Genomic DNA, 12,666 nt, shown 5'->3' with positions numbered 1-12,666 from the left:
GGCAGTGGAATAGGAATCCCGGGGGAGGTTTCTCTAAATTCCGCAGTCTGAATTTTTTTTTACCAGTATGCTGTTTTGCTAAAAATCCAAGGGAAATTTTTCTGCCTGGACCAAAGAGCAGTGTGAATTGCAGTTGTGGGCAGGAGAGGTGTTTTGTAGGTCAGTCTGTCTCCCGACTCAAGAATAATGATAGGACATTCCCCAAAGACCTGAATGTCGTGGTTGGTTTCATTTGTGTTTTATACTTTGCATGGTTGTACACTTTAACTGTATTTCAATTTTCCTATTTGAGAAGTGTCAGAAAGAAGCCACTCTTATCTTTGAATGTTAAGCATACCAATAAGAGAGCATAAAAATGATTGTAAAAATTTTATGATACTAGAAAATGCTTTATAAAAACTAAGAAATATTGAACTGCCCTTTTTCAGAATACATCAGGCCAATCATGGCAGGGTGGAAATTATCTTTCATTAAAGACTTGGTCAAATCACAGAGTTCTTTTTCTGAATGTCTTAGTTTCCTGGGGTTGCTGTACCAAAGCACCACAAACTGGATTCCTAAAACAGCAGCAGTTTTTGTCTCAGTGCTGGAAGCTAGCGGTCCGAAATCAAGGGGTTGGCAGGGCCGCGTTTCCTCTGGCGACGCCAAGGTTTTGGTGACAGCTTGCCGCAGTCCATGGCGAGCTCAGTCCCTGCCTGCATCTCCCGGTCATCTTCTCTCTGTCTCCTACTGACTGTGTTCCGGTTTTCTCTCTTTGCAAGGACACCAGTCATATTAGATTAGGAGACACCCTAATCCAGTTTGGCCCTATTTTAACTAATTGTTAGGGTTAACAGTGACTGAATGAATGAATTGCTTCAAAGATCCTTTTTTGAGATGAGGTCATAGTCACAGGGCCAGGAGTTATGACTTGAACACATTTTTGAAGTGGGGGGGGGTGGGGGGTGGGGATGGGGGCCGGGGGCAGGCGACACAATTCATTCCATAACTCTGAGGAGAGGATTGTACACAGATGTGAAACCTTCTCATCACCACAACCACCGTGCCAACATCGGGAGCCCTCCTCTTTGTGTGTTAATCAGTTTGACAGAAATGATTCAGTGACGATAACTGTGTAGCTAATATGGATGCCAGGCCATATTTCCCAATGGCCCAATTTCATTGACAATAGCATAAAAGTTATTGGCTCCCAGAAGCTGATCTTCTTGCAACATGAGCTCTAAGTGTCAGTGAACTATTAGAGGGAAAGTCTAGGGACTCCCCAGAAAATCAGTGCTCTCTGATATAATCGATCCATAAGAGATCCTTCCTTTCTGGGAGAATTGTTTTTCCCTTCCTATAGTTTGCTGTTTTCTTTTTATGCCTTGGGGGTAAGAAATAAATTGTGTATTTATCATTTGAACATTATCCTTCTAAAGAAATTATCAAAATATTAGTGGTGGGAAAGAATAACGAATCATGACTTCTTCAAATAGAAAAAAAAAAATGTGTATATATATACACATACCACCCCTAAGAAAAAGGGATGGATTTTAGAAGTAGCTTAAATAAAAGACCATGTTGTTTGGAAATACCTTATAGTAACAAGGTTCATCATAGATTTATTTTATTTCTTAAAAAAAAAAATCATCCTTCCATGGCATCAACCAATAAACCAATGTTTATTCATGTGTATAAGCATTTATCTATTTATATAAGTAAGAGACCCTTTTGTAAATGATGCTTCCTGATCTTTTAGATATAGCTTTGATTACAGTAATGTACATTTAAAAAATGTAAACTTCAATTTAAAATATTGATATCTGTGTGGAACTATATTATGATTTATTTTTTGGCAGTTAATTGACTTTTGGTGGCATAAAAAATTAAGACAAACAGTATTTCTAGTTTATATTAATAAACTAATATTAATATAAATATTGCAACTCCTAGTTATGGTGAAATAAAGAATGAATTTTACTATTTAACTTTCAGCTATTGTTCCTGATATAGATGAAATTGCAGCTCAGGCAGAGACTATGTTTGCTGGAAGGTACAGTAACATTTATAAATCTTTAGCTTACTTGTGAATAAGATTTTATTTAAAATTGTATTGATGCTTTGTCATAGTTCATCTCCCTATATTTATTTATTTTTAGACCATCTGTTGTTCCTAACATAATTTCTGCTTCTAATTTATTGTAGAGGAGAAGCATATCTTTTCTTTAGGTCAGGTTAAAAAAAAAAAGGGCAAGAAAGATAAGTTCATTGTATTGAACTTTTCCCTTAATTCTTTGCTGTTCTTTCCTCAAATAATGACAGCACAAGAATGCCCTTTAACTCCCCTGGTATAAATATCACTGCATCTTGAAAAATAAGGCTTTCCTGTGTCTTAGAACTTTTAGGAAAGAAAGTAACTTCATTTAATGTTATCATTGACTTCCTATGTGGGAAATAAAGCTATTTTCTGCCCATTAGAAACATTCATGATTAAAGGAAGAAAATACCTCTGCATGACTACGATTTCTTTGGTGTCAGGAACCCTGCTGTTTATCATTTTTAAGTTTTTTTCCTTATTCAGAATTGAATCTAATAGTAGTCCAAGAGAGAAGGTAAAAGATATAAAATATCTAAGCTATGAATTATTGAGTTCTTAGCATACATTTTTAGTATAGATTTTGACATGAAAACCTAAAAAAATAATCTATACTAAGCTTTTTGTGGCAGTTTTCTTTTTGGTAGCTAAGAATTAAGACTTAAGGGAACCAAAAGGTTTTTGAAAAAATGATCTCTAGTGAGTATTTGGTTTAGCTTTGTTTTTCTATTGTAGTGCCAGTTTTTGGAGTGTGTTTTCCTATTCAATTATTTCATTAGTTCTGAGAAGAAAGAATGAGCAAGCTTATTATTTTCACCTTAAAATAGACGGAACTCTTATTCTAGTGGGATCCTACCAAACACATAGGGCTGCTTTGGTGATGGTTCAGGTGTGTCTGTGTTGGGGAGGGGGTTGTGCATAGATCTTCCCAAACCCTCCACGTCTGTCATGTGGAAGTCTCTAGATCTCTGGGGTTTGCAGTCTTGTATTGCCTTGGTCTATTGTACCTTGAATCTAGTATGGCTCCTCAATATGTGCTTTTGGATTGAGTCAAATTCCTAATTTTTATCTATGCCACAATGACTAAGTCGTCCTGGTTTGCTCGGAACTTTCTCCTTTTAAATACCGAAAGTCGTCCACCCTGAGAACTCCTCCATCCTGGGTAACCTGGAATGACTGAACACCCCTGCTTTCAGGGACAAGCACAGCATTTCTTCCTGCTTGGTTTCCTTGCCTGTTCAACAAGGGGGGGACACTTAAATTTTCTTTTCTTTTTTATTCTCTAAGGAAAAAAGTGATATACTTCTGAGAACATACACAATTTTCATTGCTTACAATGAAAATTATCATTTTTAAGTTTTTTTCCTTTTTCAGAAATGAATCTAATAGTAGTCCAAGAGAGAAGTAAAAAATGTAAAATATCTAAGCTATGAATTATTGAGTTCTTAGTATACATTTTTAGTATAGATTTTGACATGAAAACCTAAAAAAATAGAGATGTTTTGTAAGTATCAGTTACTTTAGAATTATTTTTGGCTTTATAGAAAGGAAAAAAATCCAGTTCAACTTGATGATGAAGGAGGCAGAACATTTTTACGGGTCCTCATCCATCTGATCATGCATGACTATCCCCCTTTGCTGTCAGGAGCCCTGCAGCTGCTATTTAAGCACTTCAGCCAGAGAGCAGAAGTTTTACAGGCATTTAAACAGGTAAGACTGAGGAGCCCTCTGTGATTCCATGGTGGAAAATCTTGAGAGTGAGTGAGAATGTGTGGCTTTTCCTAGAGAGACTTTGTACTTTTTAAAGACAGATATGGCCTTGTCTGGTGCTAAGATATGATCTGTTTTAGAGACGGTTCCCCACAAGTGATTATAATTAAGATTTTTAATATGAATAACAGGCACTAGGACTTAGCAAGGCCCTCGGGGATAATAACATGTTAGGGAATTTCATTATCACGGCTTTTTTTTTGACGCCAATTTTTACTGATAAATTTGGGTAGGGCAAGTAGTGGCCAAATGAAATAAGTGACTTGTGATTGAAAAATGCATGAATCCAAAAGAAAAGAACTATTAAGGATCTGACCATTTTGTGATCTATGATGGAGACATCATGCTTGAGATAGAATTAGTAAAACTTAAGTGCTTACAGGTATTTCACAAATATTTATTTCATTTAATAGAACATTGATCTTCATTAAGAAGTTTGTAGTATTATATATTAAATAATATGAGATATTTGAAGGGCAGCCATATTTATACAATTCAAAAGTATAGTATTAATTCTTGAGATTAGATTGTATCTATATCTGGATATTGTCTTCCACTAATTTTAAGTTTCTATCTCTTCCCAAATAGAGAGGGTCTCAAAAAATTAACTTTAGTGGTAAAGTTAGAGCTAGAGTATCTTTTATCTTAAATTATTCTTCAGTACTTTGAAAAGCTTGCTGATGGCCTGTTTTGTTTTTTTTTTTAATTCTTTCTAACATATCAATATATTGGTCAGGGTTCATGGATACTTCCAGGTAAGTTTTGTGGTCAATTAAATGTAAAAAAATTCATGAATTTTCTAGAAATATTAAACCTCAACTAAGATATGTTAAAGGACTTGGAATGTTTGATATAAAGGATATAGGAATAAGGAAATTCCATAAATGAATTAAGGATTGGAAGTCTTCTGTTTTCAGGTTCAATTATTGGTATCTAATCAAGATGTTGACAACTATAAGCAAATCAAGGCGGACCTAGACCAGCTTCGACTGACTGTTGAAAAATCTGAGCTATGGGTTGATAAGAGCAGCAGCTATGAGAATGGAGAAATGGGTGAAAATCAAGTAAAAGGTGGTGAAGAGCCAGTTGAGGTTGGTTTTCAAGATCTATTTTTAAATAATCCCCAAAATATCTTTTTTCTTTTTTTTTTGTATGCTGTATGGTGGGGTCACATTTCATTCTTTTTCCATATGACTATCCTGTTATTGCAGCACCATTTGTTGTTTTTTTTCTTTGTGGAAGTGCAGGGGCTGGAATCGAACCCAGGTCTCCTGCAGGGTGAGTGAGAATTCTGCTGCTAAATTACCCTTGCAGCCCCCAAACAATATCATTTAAATCATCTATACAACTGTGCCAACAGGGTTTATGAAGAAAATTTTGTTCTGAGCATCAGAGCATAAAACTTTCATTTGCCAAGTCAATTAGCATCATAAACCTGTACTTTGGTTAATTCTTGTCAATTGGTATGGCTCTTCACCTCGTCTAATTTTCATTCTCTCTCCTTTCCACTGTAAATCCTATGTTCAGGAGGGAGTGTGGAAAGAGGAAAAAGGCATGGGCCCTAAGCTGAGACTGGTGGAAAAAGGTCAATTCTTATCAGCATTCTCTGTGGCTTTTTATTGTCAACCTGCAGTCTTTCCTTGAGTTATTTTATATCCTTATACTGTATAAACAGCATCTGAGTGGAAGGACGATATGGCCAACATGAAAATACCAAAAATCTATGTTTGATCTAAACAGTGGATAAGTGGTGTTTTAGGTCTTCAGTTATATTGTTTTAGCCTTCTGTGGATTTATTAGTTGTTGCTTTCACATTTCACTCAATACATAGAACTTTTTTTTTCTTTTTAAGCAGTATTTTAGTGGGAATGCTTAGATAAACTGACCAGTCCCAAAGCCAAAATTTACAATACCCCAAATTTATTAAATTTAATTTGTTAATTTCCTGTCTAGTGTTTTGTTTATTAGTATTTGCTTTTTAATCTTCAGGAGTATATATTCTTTAGAGATGTTTACCTATCCCAGCTTTTGTGTTTGCTGGAGTACCCCAAATATTCTGATATGAAGGATGATGATAAAGCAGAAGATCGAGTACTCAAAGGGCTGAAAAGTTCCAAAAGGGAAGTTCAGCTGGTGGGCTACTATTTCCTACTTGTCTTGAGACTAATTTTCACTCAGATGGACAACACTTCTTATTTAATCTTTTGGGATTTTTTACCTGACATAGTATCAGTTGGTAGAATGAAGAAATTCTACTCTATGGAAATTTGTTGTTTTTTTTTTTTTTTTACTTGGGCTGGTAGGAATTGAACCTGGGTCTCCGGCATGGCAGACGAGAATAATACCACTGAGCCACCATCGCACTGCCCTGGAAATTGGTTTTATTCCAACTTTTTAAAGGAGAATAGAGTTCCTCCATAACATACTTAAGAAATAAAAGACACTTAGTATTTATTTAGTCCTTGCTATGCACCAGGTCTTATATTAGACATTTTCACATATGGTATCTCTGATATTACAAGAAACTTTGGAGATAATTGTAAATATCACATCTGTAAGGATGAATCAATTGATGCTCAGAGAACCCAGGAGACTTCCTCAATGTCAGTCAGCAATATATGGCTCAACTGAGATTTAAACCCAGGTCTTTTGATGATAAGTTCCAGGATATTTAATGTAAGATTGCAATTTCTGATATGATGTTTGAAGATATTAAAAATGATGAATGCTTTCACAGGTTACAGAACCCCTTCATTTTGAACATATATATTCTTTACATATTTGAGAAGCAAATAAATGTTGCTGCCCCTTTCAGAAAATGTTATTTTAAAAACACAGAACATCTCTTAGGGAAGATGTAGTAGGCACTTTGTAAATGTTTTCCCTACCCAAGAGTAGAGGTGAGCTGGTCCGTGAAGAATGTAAATCATTCATCTGCACCTTAAATTCCCAATCATGGAGGGTAAGGGGTATGAAAGACTCCCTATCATGGACACAGTCCGATGGCAGCCATCCAAGATGACAACCCAATAATCGTGGCTAGCGTAGAGTGAGTTCCTACGTCATGGCTTCATGTGAATTGTCTTATTTAATGTCCACCTTCATTCTGAAGGAGTATTTGCCATTTGAGTTCAGTGAGGAAACTGGCTTCGAGAAGTTTGGAGGCATTTTCATGCTGTGGAGCAGGCTGCAGGAGCTGGGTGGAGCCTGACTCCAAAGCCCATGCTCGCTGGGTAACAGGCAAGAAAACTGGCGGCACGCTCCCCATCACTTCATATCTTCAGGTACTCCTGTTTCTCCCAGCCGTGCCCTTATACTGATGAGTCCTTTCCATCGTAGACCTGCCACCAGAGCCTTGGTCCCAGGTGGCTCCGTGTAGGGCATAGTGGGCCCACGTGGGGCACAGCCTTGGTATGGGGTGTAAGGAATGCTGTTGCTCCTAGGAGGCACGGGTCCTTGGTGAGGACCCATGCTTTCCTCACCTGCGAAGACCCCAGGAGGCAAGCTTCCCCAGAGCCCTGTGCATGGCCACTTGTCCTACATAGCCCCTCAGTCAAGGTCACCTCAGGGGTATTTTCTTAAAACATATCTGAAATTTGATCTTTTTCCAATCTGTTAGGCCATGTTTGATAATTCCTTGTTGCTTGCTAATTTTTTTACTCTATATAACCATTTTATAGCCTGTGTACAATATTTCTAGGATATGAAGTACTTGGGAATTTCTTATGACTCTCACCGTTTTCTTTGTTTTATTGTATTTTGGGTCATCTTTGATTATGAACACATTTTGTTTTGAGCTCAGTCTTGAAGTTGAACAAGGGCTTTCCTATGTAGAGTACTTGTGATTGCTTTGACTTGTTGCCAGGGGGCGCTGCTAGCCTGAGATCTCGTTGCTCCCTTCCCACACACCAGTCTGACTTCTGCAGGGCTAGGCTTCTCTATCTTGACAGTAGCTCAGTGCTTGGTCTTTGGGTCTTTATGCTAGTATTGGCATTTGCCTTTAGGGAAGCTTATCCTGTTGCTTTGGGGCTTGGAGTTCTCTGATCTGGTGTCAGGTTCCATTTTTTTTTTCCACTTGAAGAGGGAGGGTGGGGTCTCTAGGAGTTGTCCTTTGTTTTCTGTGTACTAGCAGTAAACATAGATTTTGCATCTAGTATCTAATTGTTTTGTAATAGGAGGGCCCTTTTGCAGTTTTACGTTTGCTATTCTTATAGGGGTCCTTAAGAGATGTTTGGTTAGGTGAGTAATGATTTGTTTTTAAAAGTATAAATGTACATTTTTTGATACTTTTTATGTGTACTTTCTCTGAGGCCTATATTTAATATAGAGAGTATTTCATTTTCTTCCTTAAGGCACATTGGGTTACTACATTCAGTAACCACGTTGTAATTTTTGACTTGAGACTTTTGGAGTCCCATAAGTAATGGAAATTCTAGTCTCAAATCTTGAATGAAAGTGATTTGTCTTTGTTGATAGGAACCGTTTTTGTCTCTGATCTAAGAAGATACCCGCTGGTCTTCTGTAGGCCATAGTTTTCCGTAGATTATCTCTTTAAGGGTGTCTTCTTTAGGTATTCCTACTCTGTAGAGTCTCTGGTTAGACCTTCAGTCTTGCTTGGGATATGGTCTTTGTTTTGTTTCTGTTGTGCATTTTGTATTAAAACTCACTCTAGGTTATCAGGGATGGCCTGAGGGCCAACCGTGAACCCAGCCAGAGTATGATTACTGCTCTGAAGGTTTTGTGAATTTTGATGTTTTGTAGCCTCTGTTTGTTTCCTTTTCTTTACTAAAAAGAGACATTTTAAATATTTTTATCCATCACCTTTCTTTATTACATACTTGAAGGTATTTCTCTGCACTCCTACTCCATTTTATTCTACTTTGACAGTTCTTAACAATTGAAAACTCTTCTTTATTTTGAGTCCATATATTTGTCCCTGTGATGCCTATTCACTGACACTAGGTTTGAAGCAACCTGGAACATAGCTGAACTTGCATTGACTGTTGTCATGTTTCTCCAGAGTTAAATCTTCCTTTTGAACATTCTGCCTATAGAGTAATTTCAGTTCCTACACCAATGTACTCCTTTGTGCACACTTAAATTTTTCATTTCCTTTCTTAAAGTATGACTGGAATAAAAAAATATTCCAAACATGCTCTCTTTTGCCCTCAAAGAATGAACATACAGAATGAAACAACACAAAGCAATAAAACAAAGTATAAGAATGAGTACCATCGTGTGTTGTACAGAAAAGGGAGTGGTCAAGGTGAGCCTGAGACTTGGGGAAAGCTTCACTCAAGATGCACAAAGTGGGTACTTTGAGGGGTTTGGATAACTAATGTATTCAAGAATAATAACAAGAGAAATAGAGTTCACCATGAATAGGCAATTTGTATTTTAAATGGCTGGAAATTGGGAGCCCTTAAAGATTCTTGGGTAGGAAAGAGAGTACGCTATCATGAAAAATTTAATCTGGCAGAATCTTGGATGGATCAAAAGAGTAAGAGGTAGGAGGTGGGGAACCAAGTAGAAACCAGTTGCCCAAATTCTGGTGTGAGGTAATGAAAGCTTAAGTAGGGAGGTGGTAGTAGAAATGTATACAAATAAGTGGATTGAGAAATCAGGAGAATGAATGTTTATAATGGATTAATACAAGGGGAAAAAAGGTGAGAAATTACAAAGTCACTAACTTGCACAAGCCAGAAAATCGACATCATGCAGTGAACCAGCAGCCAAAGATAGTGTGACTTATCGTAAACAGGATGAAATATATCACAATGTCAATGGAAACAGCCAGTAGCAGGCAGCATGCTCCCTAGCAGGCCAATACAAATAATAATCCTTTGTTGTTTAGTAAATCTTTACAAAGGCTCTAAACACAGGATGATTGGCATTGTTTTAAACCAGCTCATAATGGTCTAATTTTGTGCCTGCTTATATATCAGAAGACCAGATAACATTTGTGTGATTCTTCGTTTTTGTAATAAAATATGTTTCCAGTAATATAAAATTGTTTTCCCATTGTTAAGTTCCATGTACTCTGTTGACAATAAATGTGAACTGATGGTCCATCTACTAATGCTAGCAAATCTCAGCGTGTCATCCAAAATTTTCCCAACGCTATCATTGATCTCTTATAAATAGAAAGGAGAATGGGATTGATTTTGTCATCTAGTTGGCCCATTGCATCACTAGCTCCTTCCTGTGAGATGTATTAATTATTATATATTATGGTGTTTTCCTTCTGAAATTTATCTTCCAGAGCATTACAAAGATTGTGTCATCATTCCTGAAAGTTTAAAGGCTAAAGTAAAACAAATTGCCAGTATCGGTGGCATTAGGAGCAATTATTCGTTCATTACATTCAAATACTTGTTGACTGTGCTATAGGAAGGAGAGATTAATTTAGAAAATCATGTCAGCCTGGGTAAAGTCAGGACTGCCCTTAACATTCATTCACCTCTGTATTAAAGTTTGAGATTCAGGTCACTTAGGCATAACGGTGCTTCCAAGAAATAATCCTATTCCTGTTATTTATTTTGGTTCTCTTGAATTTTTTCTTCATAATGATTTTGTTCCTATATCTGTCCAGATATCTATTATCTATCTACTCACCTCTATGTGGCTGCAGCTTCTTTTTAAAAAAAGAAAAATTGCTATTCTCCCACTGATCTAAAATCTTTTGCTTAAACCATCTATTTAATTTTTACTTCGAGGTCTATATGTTTCACTTCCAGGTTTTCTAATTGATTCTTGTTCATGTCCATCTATCCCAGATTCATATCTGCCTGGTTTTATTTCTTAATTATTTTGTTCTTTTAATGGATGCACCATGTAAAGAAGAGAATGAACTGAAAATATCCCAGGGGGCTCACTCTGGGTGGCCTAGACAGGAAGCTGGCTGGGACTGGGAATGGACACCTCCTCTAAGGGACTCTACCCTGATTTAGATTCTCAGAGGACATGTGGCTTCCTACCCCCCAGCAGAAGTCCCATCCTTAGGGGCATGGCTGGTGTTCCCAAACAATTCCTATAAACAACAGGTACCTGCATCCAAACGGCCTGGTGCCTAAGCAGTTTGTATTTGTTCACCGGTAAGGTTACTATCAAATTCTCCCCTGAGAAATTACTTTGGGGGGGTTACCCCAATATATAGACAGGAGTGGTGTCCAGGAAGGCACCCTGACACCTCCCTGTGGTTGGTGGGAGAATGGGGACTTCTGCCCTCTGTCTTCTTGCTGATGCTTGGCTTATGCTTCACCCTGTCCCCGGTACAGGCTATCCGTCACCATGTGGGTGATGTTGGGGCGTCCTCTTGAGCTTTACAGCCTGATCAGTGGTACGACAGCGGGTCTTCCTGACGTGATAGGTGTTATTCCTCACTTGATATCTATGACTGTTTTAGAAATATTTGTTTATTTAAAATGCTCTCAGTAAAATTCTTGATTGTCTACATTTCCCTTGGAAAAATATAATCTTGAGTTTTTGTTTGTTTTTTTGGTTTTCTTTTTCAGCATTAATTTCTTCATAAGAATTTGAATTTTAGTTTGCAGATTTATCTTAATGAGAGAATTAATGAATGAATGAATTCCTCTCCTGCCTCTTTCTCTACTTTTCTTTGCTTTTTCTCTATTTCTCTCTAGGCTCACCTTCCCTGATGGATTTTCTTTTTCCTCCTATCCCATTACTCTTTAAAAACAAAAACTGTATTTTAATCTTTGCTTACCACTTCTGAGTGGTGAGCGCTCTCTCTGTCTGTCCGCCCCCCACTTCTTTTTGTTTTTTTGTTTTTTTTTTACATGGGCAGGTACCGGGAATTGAACCTGGGTCCTCTAGCATGGCAGGCGAGCATTCTTGCCTGCTGAGCCACCATGGCCTGCACCACCCCCCCCCCTTCTTTTTAATGAAACCAGTAGGCAGAGGGGGCAGAGCCCTCCAGAAGGATATCTTGAAATGAAGTTGTGCTTTCCCAAGAGTTCATATTTTGATTCTACACATTGGGAAAATAGGTCAACCTAAACTTGGTGTCTCTGGCAAAACTTGTTACTGATGAACTTACTTTTGACAGTAGTGACTGGTAGGATGTAGATTTGTTGCTTGTACGTGTTTTAGACAGACTCTTTCTATCTGACCTGACCAAGAGGACTCTGTGATAATTGCATGGGGAACTTTTATCCATTAATTTTGGGGAGTGCTTTCCTGAATTTTCCTTTCATGGAGTGGGTTTTCTTGTCTCCATTTTCTATTTTTTCTCTTGTTCTTATATATTTATTTTACTCACTGATTTCAGATTATGTATTCCTTTATTCTATGCCACAGAAAGTGACTAAAGTGATATATCACTTAATAAGCCCTTTCCTATGATATACATCTAAAAACTAATTTATGGTTTTTAGCCAAATGATACTTTTATACATCCTCATTCCATTTGATTGTAATACAAATGTTAAAATGGAATTCCTATGCCTTCTGAATTTGTTTCTCTTTGAATTACTTCCACTATAATGATCTCTTCCTCTCTGGTTTCTTGCCTGTGTTTAAAATTAATGCCATTTTAGCATAACCTTAGTATTTCCTTTCATGTTATAAAGAACAGTTACTATCTTGTTCATTTATTTATTTAATTTTTGCATTGCTTTGTTCTTCATTCAACACAAGTTGTTAGTGAAGAATGTAAGTTCCCATTTGATTTCTTTTCCTCAGCAATTGACTTGCAAGTATCAGCTATCAACATTGCTGTAATGATTGCTTGGTTACAAGTCTAAGAGAAGGTTATGATTCTCCCCTGTCACTCATGCCATACATGGAAACCCTCCTCACTG

At 37.2% G+C, this 12,666-nt stretch overlaps 1 protein-coding gene across 5 annotated transcripts in view; it reads left to right on the top strand.

Moving 5' to 3' along the window:
* The window catches only part of ITPR2 (inositol 1,4,5-trisphosphate receptor type 2), a 521,104-nt gene that overhangs the window by 220,617 nt on the left and 287,821 nt on the right, over positions 1-12,666 (top strand). For all 5 annotated transcript variants that reach the window (XM_077170358.1, XM_077170362.1, XM_077170360.1 and 2 more), the window contains 3 exons: positions 1,975-2,032; positions 3,619-3,784; positions 4,762-4,935. In XM_077170358.1, the coding sequence (XP_077026473.1) occupies positions 1,975-2,032; positions 3,619-3,784; positions 4,762-4,935 (398 nt within the window). The remainder of the gene's footprint in view (positions 1-1,974; positions 2,033-3,618; positions 3,785-4,761; positions 4,936-12,666) is intronic.

Source organism: Tamandua tetradactyla, chromosome 7 (assembly GCF_023851605.1).
Source record: "Tamandua tetradactyla isolate mTamTet1 chromosome 7, mTamTet1.pri, whole genome shotgun sequence".
NCBI classification, from domain to species: Eukaryota; Metazoa; Chordata; class Mammalia; order Pilosa; family Myrmecophagidae; genus Tamandua; species Tamandua tetradactyla.
The sequence above is the reverse complement of the archived record's forward strand: the minus strand, read 5'-3'. Positions and strand labels throughout refer to the sequence as shown.